This window comes from Tigriopus californicus, chromosome 9, assembly GCF_007210705.1.
Source record: "Tigriopus californicus strain San Diego chromosome 9, Tcal_SD_v2.1, whole genome shotgun sequence".
In the NCBI taxonomy this organism is placed as follows: Eukaryota; Metazoa; Arthropoda; class Copepoda; order Harpacticoida; family Harpacticidae; genus Tigriopus; species Tigriopus californicus.
In genome coordinates, this window is record NC_081448.1 from 11,090,818 (window position 1) to 11,116,406 (window position 25,589).

The 25,589-nt window shown below is 41.1% G+C and overlaps 1 protein-coding gene across 1 annotated transcript; it reads left to right on the forward strand.

Moving 5' to 3' along the window:
- Positions 1 to 410: 410 nt before the first annotated feature.
- On the forward strand, positions 411 to 25,224 carry LOC131886475 (calcium-dependent secretion activator-like). The gene is made up of 38 exons (XM_059234834.1): positions 411 to 914; positions 1,865 to 2,070; positions 3,198 to 3,339; positions 3,617 to 3,784; positions 3,927 to 4,078; positions 4,176 to 4,279; positions 4,346 to 4,491; positions 4,917 to 4,997; positions 5,861 to 6,027; positions 6,547 to 6,570; positions 8,027 to 8,120; positions 8,203 to 8,469; positions 9,243 to 9,349; positions 9,504 to 9,679; positions 10,902 to 10,919; positions 11,286 to 11,312; positions 12,166 to 12,351; positions 12,428 to 12,567; positions 12,636 to 12,823; positions 12,907 to 12,918; positions 13,683 to 13,739; positions 14,622 to 14,787; positions 15,044 to 15,167; positions 15,243 to 15,263; positions 15,340 to 15,452; positions 19,395 to 19,498; positions 19,571 to 19,623; positions 19,690 to 19,831; positions 19,921 to 19,953; positions 20,214 to 20,369; positions 20,442 to 20,595; positions 21,097 to 21,129; positions 21,787 to 21,945; positions 22,020 to 22,145; positions 22,224 to 22,328; positions 23,369 to 23,505; positions 23,611 to 23,634; positions 24,293 to 25,224. The coding sequence occupies exons 2-38, from the start codon at positions 1,913 to 1,915 to the stop codon at positions 24,477 to 24,479; spliced, it is 4,251 nt and encodes a 1,416-aa protein (XP_059090817.1). The 5' UTR covers positions 411 to 914; positions 1,865 to 1,912; the 3' UTR covers positions 24,480 to 25,224.
- The last annotated feature ends 365 nt before the right edge of the window (positions 25,225 to 25,589 follow it).

A 25,589-nucleotide genomic window follows, 5' to 3' on the forward strand; every position in this document is an offset into this window, starting at 1 on the left:
GAAAAAGAGCGAGGAGAGAGGATTGAAGGACCGAAGGATCGAAGGACGTGGAACCACTCGCCTTCCCTTCCCGTCTCCTCGCCTTTTTCTCGTTTGTCTCGTTTACAACGTCATTCGTGTCGGGTCCGGTGTAACATGGTTTATGCGAAAGGCTTTGGCTTGAAGGCCGTTATAGAGGGCGCTGTGGGCCAGTGTCAGCTGGTGCCTGGGCTTTCTCATCCTTTGCAGTTCCTGAGGGGCCCTTGGCACATTGGTCGAGTTGCTCACGACAAGCACCACTGTGTCAAGTGAACACACAAGGAGGAACAGAAATAGAATTGGTCCGTCCAGGAGATTCACGGTGTGAGTTCCAAAATCAAGGCTGAGGGAGGGTACGTAAGTACCTACATACTACAAGTCTGTCCTTGCCTGAGTGAGTGCGTGAGTGAGAGAGTGTGTTGCAAGGCCGAGAAGAGAGCACCATCAAAGTGGCGAGCCCGTCCAGTTTGGAAGGGATCCCTGCGTCTGTGGGTGCACTCAGTTGCACAGTCCACTTGATAAGCAGTAAAGGATTCGCCATGCAAGGAACTCGCTGCAAACCACTAGTAGTTCTCGAGGCAGGGCTGTGCCCAAAAGGCTTCATCCCAAGTTGTCATCATCAAGCCCAAAGTGTTTAGAGTGATACCTTTGAGACCGGAATCGGCCCACCATCCCTCGTGTTGTCGAATGTGTCTCTGTGTACTAAAATGTTCACTGGTCGATCCTTGGCGGAGGAGTGTTTGTTCAGGGGAATAAGTGTTCCAATCATGTGATTTGACGGCTTATTTGGAGTGCTGGTAGGAAGTGACCGCGGCCAACAAAACAACCAATGGTTTCGCATGATTCCAGACATTGATCACTAGTGAGTGATTCACGACAACGAAATCCTATCAAAATCAGGAAGGATGAGGGACCATTGGCATGCCCTTGGCTCTGGCATGTATTAGCAATACTCGTACACTTTGATCGATCGTGAACAACCAAAACATTACTCACAGGAAAGGTATTTATCTTGTCTGTCTATGGCAGTAATGAATAGTTGAAACGAAACTCCGATGACCTCATGCATAATTGAACGGCTCGAATAGCTGTACTCATTCCAGCCACACTGGCAATAATTTGAAGGGAACTTTAAATAACAGTCATGGAACTTATTTTTGGGACTAATTGCTCTCGATCCAGTGGCGCTTCTTGAAGGTACTGTAGATCGAATAATTCATACATATTCTCACTCGCTCAGGAACGTTGCGTGTCACATGAGATCACCTTGACATAATTCAGGCATTGCCTGTTCCATTACTCAGAAGCAGTAAATTCAAATGCACAGTCTATCAATCAACCTTTAGCCAGTGATCTTGAAAGATTCTCTGGCTTTGAGCTCTCACCAAAATCAGACGATACAATGTATCACTCTTCAGGGAATAGGTTATACATAGACAGACAATCAGGCTGGTCAGAAGATACATCTGAACTGGACGTATAATCTCACTTTCGATTCCCACATTCTGTTGTCTGTAACATCAATCATGGGACAGCTGACAAAAGTCGTTAGTTGAGAAGCCTTTTTGGAAAGTTTCATGGGCTTTGGAAGTGTTGCCAATAGTCGTTGCCGAATATCTTGTTCCTACAAGACGGTTGATTAGGTCTCTTCTGAATTCCAATAGTTTCCTTCGGAGGTGACAACGAAAAAGACCGAAGAGACTTTTTGACAATAACTAGATACATCAAGAGTGCTCCACATTGTGCTGTAGACACAAGTGGCCTTGACAGAATGATGAAAAAAGTGGCAATCGAATCAATCAGTTCCGAGAATTCCAACATTTCTGTGATCTGGCTCGAATTCTTTTCAGATTTCCGTTAGATCGGATTTGGATTAGCTCCGACCTTCGGCAGAATGTTGGAACCAAGTTCAAGTGAAGAAGAGGACGATGACGTTCCACGTCAGCATGTCAACAAGAAAGCCCCGCCCAATGGAACGGTTTCCGGTGGGGGCGGTCCACCTGGTGGCACGGGCGGGAACAGTGTCGACCAACCGAAGGCCACACCCACCAGGTATATAAGAGCTCCTTGCAACATCTGCGAAAGGGTTAGATGATGTTTTGGAACGTTCAAGCGGGGGGGAGTAATAATTATTTTATGGTAGTTCATTATTTTTTGGTAGGTCTTGATCTGCTTGTATTGGATTCAGTAAGCCGTGTGAGTTAATCTAGAAACTTTTTTTTTCGACATGTTTGCGTTCCAAGTTGGAACAAAACATGTTGATTCGTTTCGAAGAGCTTCTCCTTCGGTTCCAGCCCTCGGTATTGCGAACTTTGGCCTTCATGTAATATTGGACCCAAAGGTTGGAAGTTTTTACGTTTTCATTTTTTTTGCCAGAAAACTTTTGCCAATGTGAAATATCGGTATTCGCATATGTGTCTTTGTGCATTTGTGCCACTTTCCTGCCAAGCTCAAGCAACTGACAAATTCATCACCCGTTTGACTGGATCTTATTGCCAATTGTTTTCCAAATGCATATTTGTCAAACTTGTTTTTGACAAGGCTATTTCTCAACAACTAGAAACACTCTCTATTTGTTCATTAAAGCAAGAGACTTGCCAGATATCTTTGTTTTGCCCCCATCTGAAGGAAACTGAAAAAGCGTAGCAATATGTGGTGGTTTTTTAAGCAACACGACTCACGTAATTGCTTGCCAAGGACGAGATTCTCTGTCTCAAGCATTACTTTTATGTTAGATCCGTCTTTTGTCTCATAAAATCAAAAGGATTTCTGGAACATCCATCGTCTTTAGTAGCGAGGAATTGCGTCGTACTTGTTAATGCTCCTTTTCACGAACCCTCGTGGGAGATTATTGTGTCTTTCCTAAATGTAACATTATCCTGAAAACCAGCCCAATTTCGGTCGTCCACACTCTTAGTTTGGGGCCAGAGTGACGAAGGTATATATATCAACCTCGTACCTCCCATTGAGTTAGCGGCCATCAGGACCAGATTGGGTTGGACAAAAATGTGCACCACATTGAGACCCCCTGAAATAGAATCCCCCAAAAGCGAGATTAATCTAATGGGTCTATGGTCCTTTTCCCTCCGGGTCTCTCTTTGGCTCACAAAAGAGGACTTTGAGAGCCGGAATTGTTCAATTTGGCATCAAGTTTTTAAACACTTGATTGATGGTTCCAGTGCTCCTAATACGACAACAACGGATGGTGGTCGTAGTGGACAAGGTCAAGGAGGTGCCAAATCCGGTGCCCAGGGTGATCACCCGGGATCACCTCAACTCAGTCAGAACGATGACAAGAATCTCACTGAAGCAGAAATTAGGGTAAGCTAGCCATTATCTAGCCTCTAGTTCTCAACGTTGATATCGTTTGGAATCCTGGGTCATAATTAAACATTCATCATTATGAGAGGTTGTCACGACATGCTTCAATATAGTGACTAGGGAAGTGATTGTTTAATAATGCACACGGCTCATGCATTTTCTGTAATGCTCAGTTCATTTCTCAGTCGTTCTTTTCATGGCTGTCCTTTATTGGTTCCTAGCTCCAATGGCCTTGAGCTAGTGCCTAATTTTTCCCTGTTTTTCTTTTCTTGATCAGGAGAAACAGGAACGAGAAGAACAAGACCGGAAAAAGCGGATCCAATTGTATGTGTTCGCCCTTCGAGCGATTGCCTACACCTTCAACGCGAAGCAGAGCTCGGACATGCAGAAAAGGCATCTCAAGGTCACCAAGGAGGGTCATGACAAGATGAAGGCCAAAGTGGAGGTGAGAATCAACATGATATGATGCATCCAGTGGTCTGAGAGCCAACATAAATATGAGCCATACCAACATTAACAGAACAAAAGTGACTTGTACTTCAAGCATGACAGAAGGATGTCATGGTGACTTTTCTTTTCTACTGTAGAGCTTCTTAAGGGGAGAAACCCAGATCCCCACCGATGAGGCTTTCCAAGCGTCTGTACAACATTATCGGGATGTCTTCCTTCGAAGCGAACGAATAGCCACGATTGTGGCTGGCGGTGCCTTAAGTCAACATGACTGCAGAGAAGTGTTCAGGTAGGTTAGAAATACGGTGTTTCCGCATCCGTCTTGTTGGAGTACAAACTCGGAGTTCACTCGTCAAGTATCTCTATCTATGGACATTCGATTCCAGACATCAAATTGAGAAACGGATACGAACCTTGCCAGAGATCGACGGACTGAGCAAGGAGACCGTTGTGACCTCATGGATGGCCAAATATGATGCAATTATGAAAGGTACGACGAGTTCATGGAGAAAACATGAATGCTATTTCTGACTCTTGAGTCCTTTTATTCATTCAGAGGACGAAGCTCGAAGACCAGGTCAAAGACCGACCACCGCCATGCTCGGGAATGAAGTCCTTAACAAGGAGCAACTTTACGATCTCTTCCAACAAATTTTGGGCGTCAAAAAGTTCGAGCACCAACTTCTTTACAATGCCATGCAGGTACGATGTTCTCTCATCCTTGAGAGAGTTCGAAGCGAGCTGCTTTTTTTCGAATCGGTTTCTGACATCATCAAGGCCCCATATTATGAAAGAGGAGGAATGAATTTGTTAAAAGTCCGAAAATGGAACTCTTCAAGCCTTGTAGTATGCGTCATTGCTTTCCATAGCTTGTGAAGAAACTCTTAATTCTCAATTTCCACGGTCATGGAATATGACGTTAACATAATGCTAGAACGAGCGTAAGAGAGAAATGTCTGGTCCTTGGAGAGAAATAGTAATTCCCTGACGACATAAAATTGGCCTTTTTTCGTGTGAACTTGACTTGAAACACGGGAGAAGGAAGTGGGAGAGGGTAGATGAGATTTTCTTGTGCAAAGAAGTTTGAGACGATTTCTTTCTATTACTACTACCTTATTCTGTTTCAGCTTGAAAATTCCGACGAACAAGCAGCTGCAATCCGGAGAGAATTGGATGCCCGACAAGAAAAGCTTCAAGAGATGCAGAGGGTAATGTTAAAGAGGAGAACACAAACAGTCTTGCTCAAAGATATCAACAACCTTTTATGACCTTTCTTTCGCTCTTACAATCAAGGGCATGTTACACTAACCTAACATCCTTTCGGAACATTTTTGATTAAACTCAGTTGGCGTCTAGTGTTAATAATTTTATTCGAAACAACTCGAAAGGTTACGCATTTTGCTTTAAAAAACTACAAGCCAGAAAAATGAGCTAAGGTTTTTGGTGAAGAAAGTTGTTTGGTGATTCAATTATTTTACTGGTTTCATGAGGCAAAAATGGTTGAATATTATTTTTCACGAATTTGCTTGGGAAATATTAGGTTTCCTTTGGATTACCGAAAACCGAAATCTCAGAGCATATAAATGAACAATACACCGAATTCATAATCAATTGTAGGGATAAATTAAACAAATGGTTTGAATGAAAAAAAAACAGTACCTATTTTCATGATGAAAGAGTGTAAAACATTAGTGTGCAAATTGTAAATCCAGTTTCAACCGCATTGATGATACCAGTCAACACATGGTCTTCTAGAAGGACATGGTCAAAATAAAAGACATCGCTGGTAAACATTATTTTGCCCAAGTATGTCCGAAATCACTTGAAACTGGATTCACCCATATATCCATAGTACGTTGTGATCAGATTGCTGCGCTAAAAAAAAGAGCAACGAGATACATGAAAGAATTCAACTATACTATCTAGTATCGAGAATTTGAAAATAAAATGACTACATTGCCAATTGTTGATGTTCCACAGAATGCCTTGTTTGGCAGAAAATTGCAGACCAACTTCGGTTCTGGTTGTGTGTTTCTTACGTGTCTGGTAGTTTGTAATTATATCATTCCAGAACAAGAAACTGATGCCAAAGTTCGTGCTGAAAGAGATGGAATCGCTCTACATCGAGGAGATGACCCAACAGATTAACACTCTCAAATCCAATTTGGAAATGCTTCCAGTTCAACAGAGCAAGCCCTCCGAGTCCAAATATGGGCTTCCAAAGTTCAAGCGAAACAAGTGAGACCATCTTTCTTCCATAGTTTGATAGATTGCCTTTGGCACACACCAAAGCTTATTTTATTCTTCATCTGAAGAAAAGAGACAGCAGAAAGACTAACAGGAGGAGGAGCAGGAAGAATAAGGAGGGGAGCTTTGAAAGAGGACTCAAACTCTGTCCAAACTCTCTCGTTATTTTTTTCACAAGTAGTTCCTTGCTCTGAGTGTAGTGTATATACACACTTTGAACCATGTTAGTTGTAGCCAACCACAAGTTCCCTCTCAAGACATTGGAACTTTGCCGTGTCAGAAAACCAATCTCTTAGAAATGAACATCCATACACCCACACACCACATTCACATGGAGGGTGATGGTAGTAAATTATTGTACCATAAGAATTGGCTCTCCCTCTGTTTTTGTCTACGTATCTTGTACTTACTACGTAGTACAACCACCGTGTACGTAATTAGAGCAATGGCCACCCCAGCCAACCATCTCCCTCATCCATGCTCTTGAGTTAAACTTGTTCAACTTTACAGCAAACGTAGGAACTCGGTTCTCAGGTAAAGAAACCAAACCTACCAATCAACCCGATATGCTTATTGTACCTCGATTGATCATGCAGTGGTGCTTGGGGGAATGCAACTTGCCACTCTTTCACTCACTCGCTCATTCACCCACTTAAGCAGCACTCATTCATTCACTCTCTTCGTAACAACTCTCGTTCCATGCCGTAAATCAATGTTTCTTTTCCAAGCTAGCTTTGTAGTAGATCTACATACAGGGTGCAACTCATTGCCCATACATCCTTAGTCACGGTTTCTCTCATGGATCATTCATTATGAATGGCGTCGTTCATGGGTGATCAGACAGGGTATAATTCTCTCTTCAATCGCTCTCTCTCTCTCTCCCTTTCTTTTGGCCTATTACTTACAATCTGAATGTGATTGACAGTCCCCGGAGTCGATTAAAAGCCAGGCCCACCCTTTTAGACGCTTTATAGTACTCATACATCCATCCACCCATCCATCCATAGATACATACATACATACTACTTAATACATGTCCATGTTACTTGGTATTGTACACTCGCCTTGCCCTTTCAGTTCCGACCCAATGCACGATGTTTCTTACGTAGAGCGGTTCAGGTCATTTAGAATAAGGTCACGCAGATCCTATCGAGCTCTCTCCTTGACCCCAGACAGGTGATCCCAATCAAAGGCTCCCAAAGTCTGTCATGGCCAAGGTCCTCCTTCAGTTAACTCATGAATCGATTATCTTCATACTTCCTTCCATCGTCAAAATGGGCAGGGAAATCTGAAGAGTAACACGGGCTGAACTGCGGGACAGACCATCCATCGACATTGTAGAGTAGCTCCCTGGTGTCTTTTTGAAAATCTATGAGAAAATGAGGTTTTACTCAGAGCAGAACTGGAGAATCCCTTTGTCCTTCCCAGCCCTAAAGTGTAAACCTCGCATGTCCGGTTACGCTCAACAAGTAACTCTCCAGAGAATATTACAAAAAGTTCGACATGTTTGACCTACTCAAGACTGAAGACTACTTACTATATAGAAGTTCATTCATTAGCGGACAAAACAGTGCGGGTCCCAAGGGCCCAATGATGACTGGAAATGTATTTGTCTCGGGGTTTTGTCCATTATCGTTGGATGTTTCAATTTGGTGAAGAGAGTCCTTGTTTTGTCGCCCAACGAAACGTTCATTTACAAATGTCCACAAGATTATCTCTCCATGTGCTTATTTATGACTTTTTTTTAGAAACAAGGTTGTTATGTATTGGATGGGACTGATATTAAGCTTCCAAAGAAACCCGCAACATTAATATCCCAATCTATGGGCATTTTTCATTAACACAAAGTAAAACTTACAACTAACTCGGTTCCTCCAATGATTGTGGTTTCCTTGGATTTTGTCTGACCTTTCTTAACGACCTTGAGTAGTTGAATAGATTTGTCAAACCCAATCTTCCAGCGGTACTAACTACGTGAATGATTTTTCAGTCGGTCCCAAAGCCAAATGTCAAGAGCAGAGGACGACGACACGCACATCACCTCTCTTTCCAAATCAGACGTAGTCCTCAGTTTTCAAATCGAGGTCAGTTTGGCACATGAAGCCCGTCCCTTTCCTTTGTCCTTTGATTCAACAAACTGGCCTTTATTATCATTCCGTTTCTCAGGTGGTGGTTCTGGAGGCTGCTAATCTAAAGTCCGTGCCTAGTGATCGCATAATCTATTGCACCATGGAGGTGGACAATTCCAATAAGTTGGTCACTGATCAGGTGGAGGCCTCTCGTGGGATGTGGGACACTCAGGGAGACTTCAGCACATCGCATCCACTCCCAACGGTGAAGATTAAACTTTTGACAGAAAACTCGAGTATGTTGGCCTTGGAGGATAAGGAACTAGGGAAGGTCATTATTCATCCCACGCCTCTCTCCAGCAAGGTGAGTACATGAAGTCAGCAGTCTACCGGTGTATACTCTTATCTCAAGGATGTACAGTACTTTGAATACTTACTTGGAACCAGAGGTGGTCACTCACACGTAATAGATCAACCTTTAAAGAAAATTCGGAAGAAACTCGTTTATAGAGGTACGGTGTACATGATGGACATGTTATTCAGCCACCAGTTTTCAAACATGTTGGAGTGCTTAGGAATATGCACTGTGACGGAGACATTCTACTTAACTCGCAAGTTAGCAATTATGCTAAACAGTCGACATTAGACCAGATGCTTTGAGGGCATGAGGTGTATTATATGGAGTTTACATTAAATAAACAAGCATGTTATATTTTCTAGTGAACTGCATTAAAACGAGTGCCATTTTGAGAAGCTTCTTGGAAGAACAATGTAATCGTTGTACTACTCATATTCCATCAAAAATGGATGCCTGAGCAAAGTTGTGTTTGAATCTATTCTCTTTATGCTTTACTTTCATATTCTTTTCGAACAACGAACTTATTCCCCAGGTTGCTGTTTGATCTCGTTTTCTCTTGACGGTACTCCATATCATTTAGTCCGCTAGAATAGACACCACCACCAAAAACACATGGAACATGCCTTCAAATATCTTTGCCACAATTCCAATAGAGCATACAAAGCTTAAGAGCCTTAGATAATCCTTTTATCAAAGATGGCCAATTTCACGCTCATAGACCAACCATCTTTGAATACACCTCCGTATATTCTGTGGTCTTGACGATGATCATGTTCCAGGCACCCGAGTGGCACAAGCTTAATGTTTCAAGAGGCTCGCCAGACAAAGATCTCAAATTGAAAATCGCTGTTCGCATGGATAAGCCTATGAATATGAAGCACTGCGGGTGAGTATGTACTTACTTATATAGTATGTACTTGAGAGTATGGTCCCTTGGCTATTGGGCGGCTCCTCATTTTCGATGAAGAAACCGAAGCCCACTACCAGCTAAGCGAGTGTTGGCATGGATCCTGTTACATTGTTCCATCCTTTGAATGCAGCTATCTCTACGCTATGGGGAAAAGCGTTTGGAAGAAATGGAAGAAACGCTATTTCGTGTTGGTTCAAGTCTCCCAATATACGTTCGCCATCTGTAGTTACAAGCAAAAGAAATCGGATCCTAGTGAGATGATGCGCCTAGATGGTTACACCGTCGATTATATCGAACCGGCTGGAGGTGAGTGAAGCACAGTACCTATGTTGGTTGATAATAATACATACTCAACCATTACTTTGTGGCATCGAGTGTACATGTGCTGTGCATATGCATCTCATCATCATCTTTATCATTATTAAGGTCATCAAATATGAGCTATGTAATTATTTGCTGGGGATGACATTCGGCTGATGGTATTGACATTCACCCTGCCCTCTTTGAATAGCCATTGACAGGAATGAGTGTTTTCTCCATGGAGAATGCTCTTAGATTGGGTATTTTTCATCAGGCTGCTTCCGCGAACACTTTTTTGATAGCCATTACTGTATTTTTTACAAACTCAAGAAATTATGTTTGTTTTTTTCACTTTGGCTGACTTCGCAATTTTTGTGTGTTTACTTTCTTAAAATACATATACGATTCAATCAGCAATTGGCATCTTTCTCTAAACAAGCATACATATCACATATATATAAATAAACCTTTCATGTTTTATTGACTGAGGAACAGAAGTCTGCTTTCAAGAGAAACGCCCTAAACCACCGGTGACTTTTTGGCTAAGCATATCTATCACACCCTACAAATGTACGGTAGTACCTAAATTCAATGATCGGCCTCGGTTTTAAGGCGTTTTCTTTGATATCTGACCTTGGCTTATTGAACCGAGAACAACGATATAACACCTGAATGTCTGCATCCATCATTTACAGAGATTTTTTTTCCAAATCGACACACTTTGGAACGAACTTGGTCATTTTCATTTCATTATCGATCTCAAAAACTACATGACTTGAAGAAATCTTGCAGTACTTTTTTCCCGTTAAGATGCAAAAAAACTTTAAGTTAAGATACTTTTTATGTACCAAGATATGTTAGATTCTGAACGATATGAGTATGACAGGAAACTGCATAAAAGGTTTGGATAGGGCTCATACCCCGTTCCAGGTTCAGATTTGACGACCAATGAAAAAAAAAATATTTTGAGCAAAACCTTCCAGGGCACATTATATCGTTGTCTCTTCACAATTTATTATTTCCCAACGCAACAAGAACATATACATCAAAAAAGCAACCACTTGTACTATAAACTGCCCTGAATGTTTGTTTCATCATCATCAACATCAACAACAGCATCATGATCATAGTCATCATCATTATCATCATCATCATAATGTTATCACGTAGTGTTCCAACTTAACATGGACGCGTAGATTAACCTCGAACACTGTTCTCTTGTTTTCAGCCATGTTCTTCCATATGAGTAAGTATCACAGACTGCAACTTTTGTTACACATTACTGCTCCCTGAGCCTTTCTAATCATCAGGCCTGCCCCTCTTTCTCAGTTATTCCCGCCCCATCCATCTCTCTTCTTTCCGGCCTTCCTAATTCGATAGCAATTGTCATCGAGCCACAAAAATACGCTAAAACCCATTGAGTCTGTAAATAATACGCTCACACTCCCTCCTTCTCATCCTCCTCACACTTTAAATATTTTCACGGCACGCTAAATCCGTAATGTTGGCCTGTGCTTTCTCTTTCTCTATCTCTTCCCGAAATCTTATGTTGGTTTGTTCTTCATTCATTTATTACACCATAAATCTATCTCTATATATACTCTCTATCCAGACTCGAAAGGAAAGCCGAAAAAACATGGTAAAGATATTGAACCCCAGTTGTTCATCTCAAGAACCCAATGTAGCGTTTTGCAACTTTCATTGTAGGATAGCAAAAAAACAAGATCACAACCGGTTCCAACCCAAGCTCATTCGTTGGTGGAACCCACATTCCATTCCATCAAATGAGCTATGGTTTGTTCCCGTGATCCTGCTTGTATTGGTTTCTTGCATTATTTAGTGAAGCAGACTAGCTGAGCCAAAGTTGTTGTTTTGGATGAGAGTGACCTCCATCTCAATGAAGACCAGACCTTAGTTATAGCAACACTCGTACAAGCGACGACATAGCCAATGTCCCAAACTGCATTCACAAAAGACATTGATGATTTGGCCTTCTGCAAATGTACAACGTCCGTAGATCACTCGCCTGGATTCTCTCTCCATTTGGAACGCTAGGTAGAAGATTACGTTCAGAATCGAAACCAATCCAGCTTCCATGAATGATCGGTACCCGACGAGACCACCACTCCAAAACAATGAGTTAGTGATTTTCGATTTAGCTTTAGTTAATCAAACACCCAACAAGACAAAACCTACAGTTATTTGAGCATACCGACATCAGTTACCAGTTCCTACCAGAGGCGTTCCTTGCATTAGTTCACATATAACTTTGTCCCAAAACAGGACTTGGCATCACGTACGTACGTTTTTTTTTCTGCCAGGAGCTGTCTCGAAGATCCAGATCGACGGACTTTCGAGCAGCTCAATTCATCTATACTTCTCCAACCATTGACTCTTTCAACATCGATCTTGAACGTTTTCGATGCATTTGGTCGAGGCTACTCTTTGCGAATATGGACCCTTGATTTCGCCTCATTCGCCTCATTTTCTAGATCTCGAGGGTGGCAAGCATTTCTTTAACACGGTTCGAGAAGGTGATTCGGTCCTCTTTGCCACCGAAGACGAACAAGATGCCCACAATTGGGTCATGGCCTTCTATCGGGCCACTGGCCAGGCCCACAAACCCACACCGCCTGTCACCACCGGAAAAAGCTCCTCCGTGACCAAAAACCAAGGAGGTCAGTCACATTTGACATGGAGGGTTGACATGATTAGTGTGTGTTCCAATATTGCATGATGCCATTCCTCTTTTAGCGGATGCGGACCGGGCCCGTAAACACGGCATGGAAGAGTTCATTGCGGCCGATCCGATCACGTTTGACCACCACAACTTGTTCGGCCAACTCCAAACTTGGTCCTTGGATTGGCGCATAGGTGATCCCTTCGCTTCTTTGGTAATTTAACATTGGAACCAGGGTGTCTGAAGAAGAAGTAGTTTGAATTTTGAAGTGGTTTAATCTAGGGATGGTTCACTCCTGGTCAATTGTACATTTTGGACGAGTATTGCGCCCGATATGGTGTTCGTGGATGTTATCGACATCTTCGGTTGTTGGAAGATCTCTTGAATTGTTGTGATAAGAACATCATAATCGATCCAACCCTGATCCACTACAGCTACGCCTTCTGTGCGGAACACGTCCATGGCAACAGGTACAACATAAAGATTAACCCTCGAAACTCCAGGAATATCATTATTATTATTTACCGGTATATTTTTGTTTCTACTACTAAAGTGCTGGGCCAAGGTATGTGGGCCTCTTATGGCTATTTTGGCTTCTCAAGCACAAACAATCCTCGACTTGACCAACTATTACAACTACTACTACTTCTTCGTGTTACAACTTCTACTACTTTTCTATTTTGAAACTGAGACCATTTTCGTTAAGAGACACTCGGTATCTACTCAAGGCTCCACTTCTCTTATTGATTTTCCTCTCGTTGATTATTTCACTTTACAACCATTCTGGCCCTATTGAGAACATTCCCGACCCTGGGCCTACATTTTGCCTCCACATCCAAAGAACAACCGTGTTTTCATGCTCTTTTTTTGACTTGCTGCACTCTGATTTGTTCCTTTTTTCCGGTTCTGAACGAATCTCAACTTGACGCTTGAATCGATTTGTCCCTTCTCTTTTGGCCTTGACAATGGCGTGTGTTCCATTCTTTCCATGACTGCTCGAACCAACTGAAGACTGTATTTTTGTCTGTGTTGCTACCCACAATTCAATCACCAAGTGTCATACAAGATTTACATTCATACTTACTATTCGTTCGAAACGCTTTGTTTTGGTTCCGAGTTTGGGCAGAGGGTCAACGGTTTTTGGTGCCATCTATCTTCAGCATGTCGCATCACTTCATCCTGCAGCCAAACTGAAAGCAGCTGTGAGGATGTGAGGCCAAGTTACGTAGTTTAAACCAATTGCAGATATCAGATGCTGAATGAATATTGCATCTCAAAACTCTTCCATGTGAACTATCAGGACTGTCTTGTTTTCTTTATTTACTACAGCGTGACTCAAAATCCCCTGGGAGACTTCTCGAACTCGCCTAATGATGCTAACAACAGGTGAAGATGCCACAAAGAACAACAACCACTTTAAACATCTCTCTTAAAAAATGGTTCAATTTGAACCTAACTGAATGTGGAATGGTCTTTCTTCAAAGTCATTGCTGTTCATGGCATGTTTTATTAGAATCATATTCTTAGGTGCTTCTATTCAAATTGACAGTGCAATATCTAAAAAGTCAAATGATATTGATACTCACCAGTACTGTTGAAGTAGGTTTAGGCATTAGAAAAAGTCATTCTGATGCTCAGTAATGATGAGCATAAATTGAAATCTTAGATCACCAATGCCATGCAATCAACAGGCAAAATACATTTATTTACCCACTATTTAGAAAACACATCTTGGGGCGAAGTGTTGAAAATCTTTTGGAACAAAACATGCCAAAAGCAATAATGAAAAAAATATCTGTGTCCTCTGAATGTTCAGTCAAAAGTATCACTTTTCTGTCATCTTCATTTACTGGATCACTGTATTTGATGTCTTGTCTTATGCAATCAATATGGAGTAACACAACGTAATATCCCTTAACAAACAAACAAATAGTGCATTCTATTTATGGCAAATTGTTATTTGTACTGCGTTGTGTTGAATAATTTGGCAACCTTCAAACTTCTTCCCAAGTCACTTAGTTTCTACATATTCCACTCTGCTACAATTCTGAAGAAAAAAAACATTATCATTTTGTCATATTTAGATTTTGAGCTAGTTAGAGTCATTCACCCATCCACCAAATCATTCTTTTGCACCTCTATCCCCAGTTGTAAATACCTATAGGCTCTTGTGAGCTTACCAATATCTTGTAGTGTTGTTAACACTGTATAAATAATTTCTTTGCGTCAATTCAAAACTATAACGTCCCTTTTCATCTTCCCACCAAGGCCTGATGGAGTTGGAACTGTCACTCAAGAAGAAAAGGAACAGTTCACACAAATCAAGGAACGCCTACGAGTTCTTTTAGAGCACCAAATTACAAACTTTCGCTTCTGCTTCCCGTTTGGTCGCCCAGAGGGTGCTCTCAAATCAACATTGTCACTCCTTGAACGGGTAAGGAAGGATCAATTGTGCAAGTCAAATGCGGAAAAAAATAATGGAAATGTGGGTTTACTTGATCATCTCTCTTATTCACTCCATTGGTTGCAAATTAGTTGGAAATTGTTTTAGATATGGTTTTTCAAACAAACACTCAAGAAACTAAAACTTTGAATAATAGATGGCGCTAAGCTCTGAAATTGGTGATGCCTATTTTGCGATTACCTCTTTTAAGTGAATAAAGTGTTGCTCAATTTGATCTTATTCAAAGGTTCTCATGAAAGATGTGGCCACACCCGTCCCACAGAACGAGGTCCGTGGAGTGATCAAGAAATGTCTTGAGAATGCAGCTTTGGTCAACTACGAGAGGCTCTCAGAAGAGGCCAGAATAGAAGGTACGTCCATCTTGAGGGATATGCCAATGCTGCCTAATCGGCCTCAATAACATATAAAATATGTATTCATTTCAGCGGATCTGAAAAATAACCAAGGTAAGTTAGGGTGGGATCATATCTTCAATTTATAGGACGTGTCACTGAGGAAGGGATCCTCGTTTGTGCTTTATAGAGGAGATGCTTGGAGAAGTGATTGTGCCGCCTGGCAAGAAGCTAGAGAATCTCATCCGATTGTCAGAGCTTTGTGTGGATCTCTTACGCCAAAATGAGGAGTTCTACGCTGAGGTAAGTCCGGAGTTCAATGCGGGAGTCACATCTCGTGGCGGTTTCGTTCCTGGATTGAATACCAAGACTATTTTCTGACTTACTATCACTCTCCCGCGCCCTGAATCATAATTGAGCTCAAAAATCGCAAAACAAACTCCTGCCTTCCGTTCAGTCAATGTATTTATTTCATGACACCTCCGATCACGAACAAGGTTTCGATTTCGTTTTGTTTACTCATCCGTTCATCCACCTCTAATGCCCTCACTGGTTACCTGGGTTATGGGTCTTGCCATTTTGCTCAGTTTGATCAATGTTCAATTGAATGTTTGCCGCAATCATGACGATTGTTATTGTATTGTACCAAAAGATACATTAATTGCTACAACATCTTTGATTGAATGATGAAGGTTTGGGTTGTTGAATGAAGTCTAGTTTCAGGAATAGCCAGAATAGTTAGCGACAAACACTCCAACTTGCACAAAAGGTCTTCATTGAAGTTAGAAATGACTTTTTGATTTGTTCTGCACAATCGGTCATTTTTAACATTTTTGACTTTTGCTTTTTGGGCACTTAAAGGCTGAGCCAGATAGTCAGTGTGGCGGATCGTTTCAACCAAATTGCACTCGTCCATTTGTTTGTCATTTTAGTTCAGAAATATTAAAAAAACACCATATCCCTACAAAGAACACCGGCCCTTAAAACACGAGGTTTGATAAGTTCTCCACACACTCGGTTAAGTTTTGTTTTTTTTTCCATGGTCGCAATTTAAGTTTCACATCCGATACCAAAAACATGGACTCTCCGTTAATTTGAGTTTTAAAACAAACATACAATTTTGACGATTTAGCTAAAGTTTAACCCCGATTTTTTTTTTTTTACAATCTACGCCAACGGTTCGAAATAGAATTCTTATTGGGTGATGCATACGTGATGCAGATCTAAATTTATTTTCGTATCCAACATAAGACCGAGGTAGTGCGTTTAAGATTCATGATGAGAAATAATTGAGTTAAAATAGAGAGATGATAATGATATCATTGCCTTCCTCAGTTGATAAAAGTATAATTCCTAATTTCAGTCCCAAAAATAAAGCATTTTGACATTTTGAACCGAAAAGGTCAATAAAAAGAATCATAGGATTTTACTATCTTCCAAATGTACACTCACTCACTCAATGAATTAATCAATAAAGATATTTATTCAGGGTCAGGTTCCTTTAAATCTTTTAGATAAATTTGAATTTGAATTTAAAGAAGGAAAAATGGGTGCCAATTCTGAAATATGTCCGTTTTGCCACCAAACAGCTAGGGGCTTTTAAGGATGTGTTATCAAATGTGTAAATGTATTTCTATAAAAAACGCCCTATCAACAGTAAGCAAATACGTAAGTGCGAATAGTCCATTTTTTTCTCGATTTTTAAGGTGGAAAGGCTTTTACAACAAATGGATTTCCTTTTGCTGCAAACAGAACGGAATCAATTTTTCATAAGCCATCGTCTTTCCATTTTACATCTGCCAACCAGCAATTGAAATGGACAGTTATTATCATTTGCCCCAGCATGACGTCTTTCAATAATTTAAATTCAGATGAGACGATTGGTGTCCGACAAGGGATTTATTCAAAAATCCTTGCAATTGGCTCGAACTGATTAGTCTTAGTTGTACGTAACGTGTATGAAAGCTTGACCTAAAGTGGATGTCTGTATAGGGATAGGGAACTGAAGTCTTTCGTTCCCGCGATAAGTTGGTTTGACGCTCCAAAGGTTCCTAACGCCATCTTTTTCTCTCTTTCTCTCTGTTCTCTTTCGCCCTTTATCGTCCTGTTCAAATTGTGGTTGTCACATGTTGGCTGACTTCTGCAGTTCCAAAATGTAAGTCCACTCACTTTGGCAAGTGTCCAAATCACTTTTTTATAACTCCATTCTCTTCATGCAAAAAAAAAAAAAATATATCAGCTCTTCACCTCCAAATTCGATCGGAATTTTCTAGTCATTCTCGTCGGTTCAAGTTAGGCCAGACTTGAATACATTTTGGCGCACATTCTTAGAAGTGTGCAGTAATGGTTTATGAACATTGCAGAATGCCTTTCGATACAAAGAATCTGACTTTTTTCATTGGTGTGGCCTATTTGTGATGATTTCTCTTTTTTCCATCGCCTCTTTTTCTCTTCCCTCTTCTTCTTGCTTCTGAAACCAAAAAAACTTGCATCCCGTATCGTTGTTTCAACTTCTACTGCTACTACTACTACATCAATATAATCCAAAACATCTCCACAAAACTACGTCCAACGACTACATAATCTACAACTCCTACAAAATTTGAATGGAATTTTGCACCTGAATGTTGCTTATGTTGGTTGGACTGACTCTTAAATAATGAAGGCGGTAAGTTTTCGTGGAAAATAACGCACTCGCATCGTCCGTATTTCTATCTTAAATTCTTAATACAGCAGAGCAAACCCTCCTTTACGAAACAAGCGCTAGAGGGCATTTCAGTCTAGTACGAAATCTAGTACGAAAAGGGATATAACCAGTAAAACAGCGAAAGCTCAAGGACCACTTAAATATGGAGAGAGAAGCTGAAGATAAGATGAGCATGTGTTTTTAATTCGAATCAATCAATCGGTCATATCAGACCTGGCTCACATGCCTATCTTCGTTTTAGCTCCTTTAGTTTCACCCCAATTGATTGTGCGAGTCATCCGCCTTTCTTTCCCTATTTGAAGCGGTTCACTAGCCCCAATCTTTGAGAAGGTACCGTTTTAGCGTCAGCGGGAAAAAGCGAGCTTTTTGGCCTTTTGGCAGTCCAAGGTTGCTGGACCAATATGGGCCCTTTTTTCTTCTTGAAGCACTGCCATAGCCTGAATCATAAATGCTACAACTTTGAATCAAAAAAGGCACCCAGGCACACATTTCATAGAAAAAATATCAAATCTCTGTGTTTCAAGCTTAAAGTCTATAACCAACGGTACTGATTGTCTCTAGTAGATTGGTTTGCGCGGCAAAACTCATATCAATTTAAATAGATTCGACAAGTTTCCAGGTAACCACTCAATACATATTTTTTAAAAAGAAATGTGCGTATAAGTGCCTATTGTTCAAATTCAAAGGAAAAACATCCGCAAATAGGCCATGGTTGGGCCAAATCAAGCAAAAAAGAAGTAACGGCCCAAAATAGTTAAGCACCCATGGACTACCAAAGGGCTCGTGGCTGCTCTTTTTGCCGCTGGCATTCAGACTATATTTAAATCACCAAACCTTCTCAAATCAGTGTTCATTCTGATTAGGCGCGTTTGCTCTGCTGAGTGCACACATAGATTGACGTATTTAGATTTGCACTGTGGGTCTAAATTATTGAAGACCGATCATGTTGACACGACAGATGCACATTTATGGTTGGAACTTTATCATACATAGTATTAAGGGATTTCGTAACATTCTCAATATTGCTAGGCATGAAGAATTCGATTAATTTTGGTAGAGTCTGATAATATGTTGAGAGTTTCCTTGGGAAATGTTCCCCTTGATTTCATATTCATAGCAAGTGCATTTTGATGCGAATATCATTTGAAATTTCGAAAAATGTAGTACTACTTATTTTTGTTCTTGCACCAAAAAAGTATTCTCACTTTCTGCTGTTCTACGGAAGACAGAGCTCCAGATTCACCCAACCTCTGACAGAGCCTTCTTTTTGGGTATGAACCGTATAAACCTCTTTGAGCAACTTGAAATATTTGCAACGGTCTATGACATACATCAAGCTAATGATTAATGGGATTACGCATTTAGATTAGTTCAGATTTCGGCTAATTATGTGACATTATAAATGGTTGGTCCATGATACGGCTTCTCATTTCGTCGCATGTAAAGTTTCCAGCTCATCTCATTCTGTCTTTTGCTTACGTAGGAACGCTTTCCAGGGATCGCTTATGTCTTTCTAACCAATGAAATCCCCATTATAGGCCTTCGCGTGGTTTTCTGACCTCCTGGTCGAACATTCGGAAATATTTTGGTCCCTCTTTGGGGTGGATATGGATACTGTCCTGGCTGAACAACCCCCAGACACGTAATTAATATCATTATTTAGGATACTTGATATCTTAGCCATCAAAAATAAGCTATGATATCATTCCTGTAGGTGGGACTCTTTTCCTCTCTTCCAAATCCTGAACGATTACCTCAGAATGGACGGTAAGTCTAGGTTCGCGTAAGTTGGGTTTACCCCATATTTTTACATTTTTTGGTAACAATTCTCAGATAACTTAAAGAACGGCAAGTTCCACCAACACCTCCGTGATACCTTTGCTCCTCAAGTGATTCGGTATGTGGACCTCATGGAGTCCTCCATAGGCCAAAGCATTCACAAGGGATTTGAGAAGGAGCGCTGGGAAATTAAAGGGTAAGTCTTTGAAATAAACCCCTTTCCATGGCAATCGTTCATGAATGCCATAACCGTTAACATCCCCCTGAAATCATTCACCATTCCAGAAGAGTTCCTCAACCCTGTAAAGGGAAACCAAGGTATTCATCCCAATGAAGCAAGGAATGGTTGAATTAGGCTCCGAAATATATACTCGTACATATATAATTTTATTAGTTAGGCTACATCAACTTAATTGGAGATCAAAAGACTTACATCTCACCTCAATACTAATTAGTCGTTTTTCTTCCTTACGTCGTAGCTATTTTTCATAAGACTCTTTGAAGCTACATTTTGGCATTCCAATATCCACCTTCCAAACTCTGAGACTCACACCCATACCCATGTAACCTCTTTCCAGCAACGGCTGTGCAACCTCTGAGGAGCTTTTCTGGAAACTAGATGCCCTCCAATCCTTCATCCGAGATCTCCATTGGCCCGATCCCGAATTTGGGCAACATCTCAATCATCGATTGAAGAAAATGGCTTGCCATATGATCGACTCCTGTATCAAAAGGTATGTGGTTGTGTTGTAAATCTGTATCACGAACTCAAGACCCGTGATCGAGAGGCATTCATTCTATTTTAGGACGGACTCGGCTTTCCAAAACCATCTGAAGAAAGGAATCTTGTTGAACCCCACCGAATACATTCTGACCACTGAGATCTGCGCCATGGTTAATGTCGTCCTGGACGCCAAAAACCAATCGTTCAAGCTGTGCTCTGTGGACGGAGTGGACATGGTAAGTCATTCAGTTCAACAAGGCTACTTTCCTGTGGAAGTCATGGATCATCAACGATCTAGTATGAACCACAGACTTCTAGGAACATGGACTATGTACTGTGGGTTAAGCAATTTTGAGCCACTTTTCAAAGACAAAATTCAATGAAGTAAGAACTTAGATTGTTGCAATTAAAGGCAAGGTACTTTTACAACAATAATTGCCAAATTTATTTGCTTAAAAATTAATCTTCTCAACCTGATATGTCTGGCTCACAGTAGGTCAAAGAATGAAATTTTATGTAGTGTTAAACACCGGTCCAAAGTTCCTTTAACCAGATTTTGGGCTTAAATTTGACCAAGTAAGAATGGCTCAAGGGCTACAAAATATTCCATTCCGTATGGAGTCCATATCTCTAGAAGTCCGCGTATCAACTAACGTACCTAATGGCGTCCTTGGTGTGGCTAGATGCCATTAATTAGCATTTGAGGAAAATTTGACTTCTCATTGATTCACTTTCAGGACAAGCAGAAGGAGGAAGGGAAAAAGAAAAAGGTTACTAATCATCTCGTTTAATGCTAGTGTAACACTGTTGGGTTCCTCTTCACTTGATAGATCCACAACAGCCGTTCTTCTTTTGTCCTCTTCTTTGAATGGAGCTCAATCATTCAAGGAAGTTGTTTGCTCTTCTTGTAGTTATTATACTAGTACATAGTTGACCTCCTTGATTCGAAGTAGTTGTAGCAAAACTTTGCCAAGGGGATAGAGCAGACCTCGCTCCTTGTGTAATTGATTTAGAAGGAACTCTCATTCTCCTCAAGTAATTATCAGCGAATATTTTGCTTACCAAGAAGACTGTGCAATCTCAAGCACATTCTTTTTATGGCATCAAATTGCGCCAAAAGGGTCATCAATAATATTATTATTATTATTTTTGCTTTTTATTTCTCCGGCAATTATCTTGGCTTACAGGGCTGAAATTGGTTTACATTTCTGAAGGACCTTTTGTGTTTTACTCCCAAGTTCAACGTGACCGAACTTTGTTTTAGATATAAAGAACTTGTCTTCAAAAAAAATACAGAAAACCACACAATCTTGTTAGACGTATTTCTACTAAAACAAGAGCTCTAGATGACCACGCCCTCTGTCTTGAACATCGATACTTTTAAGAGACTTAATTCTAATTTTTCCTCCATCTGTACAATATTTTAGCACAAGTATCACTCTGAAGTTGACGATCTCATTGAGAGCACGTTGAATCACATGAGGAGTGGCTTGGTGGGCAAACTCATCTCTGTTCTGGAGAGTGTTCTCAACAAGCTCGGTCGTTACGACGAGGGTAGCGTCATTGGTTCGATTCTCTCCATTGCCGTAAGGAAGATTTGAGACATTTCGCCAAAATAGTTTCTCAGCTTTATGCTACTTACTTTTCTTTTTCAATGTAGAATAAACACAATGTTACTGGAAACGGGTCAGGCCTGGGGAAACAATACATGAACTTTGTTCGGGCCAACATGGATCAAATTGCCAAGAAGATCACTGATGACCTCTGGGTTTTGAGTGTCATGGAGGTTCGTCTCGCTCAGCGGTCTTCCTTGAACGCGCGGTTTACCGGGCAATCTATTACTGTCTGAGCCTTCCATTTCCAGAGATGGTATTCCGAACAAGTCCAATTGCTGTGTACCTGGCTCACGGATCGTCTAGACCGCTCTTTACACCCTTATCAGTGCACTTGTCTTGCTCACATCGTCAAGGTAAGAACGAACGCTTTCAAATGGATCCATTCATCCACTATCTGTGGATATTTTCTCCCCTTTTTCCCTTAACGATATTCTGTATGCATCCACGTGCTTTGCATACGTACGCACAAGCTCCGTCTGGAACTGCTAATGAAGCTATACAGATGAAATCGTCCCTGACGAGATTCAATCCTCGACGTCTAATTGAGTCATTTGGTTCGTCCTTGATTTGATTTTCTGACCTTGTTTTGTTCCCAATTATGTTTATTTTGTAGCGATTGCGAATCGAGAATGAGAGACACGGAGTCGACCCGACCAAACTTCGCACTCCATTGTATCGTTCGGCTGTCGAGCGAATATCAACTGAGTATCAACAACAAGCTAAGAAGGGCAATATTGATTGTCCCAGTTCCATGAATATGTGATCATGGTTCCAAAGAGAGGTAGTTTGATGATGGTTTGATAAGGTGACGGGATATCAAGGATCGGCTTTCAAAAAACCTAAAGACCAAGTTTGATATGTTTTTTTAACATGTCAACTTGGTTTTGTAATGCCCGTATATTACAATAGGTTAATCATTGTCCTTTGACTCCTTACTCGATTCAGTCGATTTAAAATCTTCAAACTGTGCCACATGTGGTAAATTAAGCCATTAATAATCAAGAATCTAAATGTCAGAGTAGACTTTTACAATCGACTGTCGGTTTGTCTTATCTGTTTTAGTCCCGGTTTGCCTTCTTTCGTCAATGTGTTCTAAAAAAATGGAAAAGAGAGAGAGAGTATAGGCGCCACATTTTCTCATCCCATTCCAAATACCAAGACCAAATATTTTTTCCTCCTTTGTTGACCATTCTTGGGAACCGGTTCCCATGGTTCCAATCTTTGAAAAGAGATCCTTGGCTATGTGAAATGTCCTTCGAGTGCGACATAACCGGACTAACCTAACGTGATTGGATTGAAAGGGGCCCTTTACTAACCAACCTCATCATTGATAAAAAAGGTTTTGTGCATGGAGCTGGAATATCCATCTCACCATTGACAAATGGTCTTTCAGAAACTGTACCCCGAATTTGAGCTGATTGGCATCGCCGAGCAGAAGCTCAATTCCCAGCATTGGCAGAGTGTGGAACAACGAATGACCACCGAAGAGGCTGCCTGTGCTCTCACCGGAGCCGAGGCCGATGACAATGAGTAAGTGACGTCTTTTTCGTGATAAATAATCTCCATTTTGCTATCTCCTCTGCGGGCCATCTTCAGGCTTAGATTTTGTAACTTGACTTCTTTTGATCGATTTAGCGACATCACCATCCGTGAAGAGGGGTAAGGAAATCCAGCACACAGGTCGTGGGGTGGTGCGAACCAAAGCCGAGAACATGACATTAGTGGTGGCTCCTTGGCTCAATAACGGACATCAGACTTACGACATAGAACTCCTGAGTCTGGATGGCCTAAGTTGCCTGACTGTTGGGCTGTTTTGCCCAACACCTTGTTTCGTTTCATATACAGTATACTGTAATTTATCTGTTCCGGTGATAGTAGTCTAGAAGACACCGACTTTTCGATTTTGATATGAACCGTGACTCTTTCCCCGGAAGTGGTAGATCATAGAGTTGTGCTAGAATTCGTAATATTCCGAGACGGCGGTAATCACTATAATGCCATTTGCTGCTCGGAAGTAACAATAAAATACGTTCCTGCTTCATGCAGGGTGCTGCACTTACTATGTTAGTGTGCCTACCCTAAGTACTGAGCTGGTATGACGAACGTACAGTAGATTGATTTAGAACGACAAAGTCAAATCGGTTCTCGTGGTCAATCAATCATTTTGAGACAAATACTGCAAACCAAAAGGGGCTTTAATACAGCGTACAGTACTATCGTATCAGAAGCGAATCACATGAGACTGGTTGGCTTCAAGTTTTATGCTTTGAAATCGCGTTTGTTTTCCGCGTCTTCAACTATTTCGAACTTGTTTCAGGGAAACGTGGGAGGAAGACGATGTTGCTCCCAGCAATGGTAAGGGTCCTAATCCTATGGATGCTGCCAATGCCATGAAGGATGCCTTGGCCACGGGAGGTGTGGATAAAGCGGCCACCAAACTTATCGGGGGTGTGACAAAGGGATTTGGAGGATTGGCCGGCAAGGCACTGGGCAGTTTCTTCTAAACAGTCAGATCTGACCACTTGTTATAGAATGGACACTTTTTTCCTCTATCATCACCTCTTCTCCTCTGCCTCCTTCTCCTCCCTCTCCCTTTCCCTCTCCCTCTCCTTCTCTTCATATTGCAGTTATATTGTTTCAAAACATGAGTTTAAACAAGAAGAAGAGGAAGAACCTATTGCTGTGAAAGTTGATCCGGTTAAATTGTTGTGCGGGACACCACTTTGTTCAATCATTTTACTTCGTGCCCTTCCTAGTAGCAAAAGGTTGCGTGATTCAAAGTCAAATATTTCCGACCGGAAGAGTAGCGATCCAAATTAGATACCCGTTCTTTGATTGTCACCTCCAGCCTTGTTATGAATCTGTGAAAAGCATCGCATATCATGCCAATCAACCCGATGACATTAACGACCCACTGTCAAGTTCCAACCACATGTTGCTTCCTTTGTTTCCTCTCAATCCAAAATCATGTAGCCTCATCCACCTTTATGGAATGGCGACATTTTTGCCCCATCACAGGTACTCAAAAACGGTCATGTCCATGAGTGATTTATTTCAATTATCTCCTCCTTTCTTATGGCCCCTGGTTTGTACATAGACGCCTCAAAAGTTGATCCGTTACGTTGTCATTTCATTTTGGACCTCAAATTTATACTATTGTTTAGAAAGAGAGATTCTATATTTACCCTCGACTATGCTTCCCAATCAAGTTATGATTTCTCTTCAAAGTTTGCTTATCACTCAAACAAATATCCACTATTGTCCACCCAGAACTCGCATTTGTAGTCATATTCTGAAGCTGCAAAACAAGTTTGAACAATATATCTCATTCAATTCTTTAACCCCACGTGTACTTCTTGATTCTTTTTTTTTTTGACATAACCCCTCTTGGAATTTGGTATGATCGCCACATGCAAAACGAAACCAAGCCATATCTAGGCTTGGCAGAAGAATGTGAATTCTGGAATGTTTCTCATGAGAAATCCTAAGACTTCCTAATCCAGGAGAATTCGCTCTCAAGGTCACTTGAATGCAATATTCAAGAGTCACAAATCATTGTAGGTTCTCGCTTCTGCAAATTTTCGGCAGAAACGTTTTATCATGCTTCATCTGTT

What these genes read in the sequence shown, in the direction of transcription:
- LOC131886475 (XM_059234834.1), top strand. Translation starts at nt 1,913, where the DNA reads ATGTTGGAACCAAGTTCAAGTGAAGAAGAGGACGATGACGTTCCACGT. An exon ending in ATATGATGCAATTATGAAAG is followed by an intron (nt 4,280 to 4,345) that starts GTACGACGAGTT and finishes TTATTCATTCAG; the next exon opens with AGGACGAAGCTCGAAGACCA. An exon ending in CCAAAGTTCAAGCGAAACAA is followed by an intron (nt 6,028 to 6,546) that starts GTGAGACCATCT and finishes TCAACTTTACAG; the next exon opens with CAAACGTAGGAACTCGGTTC.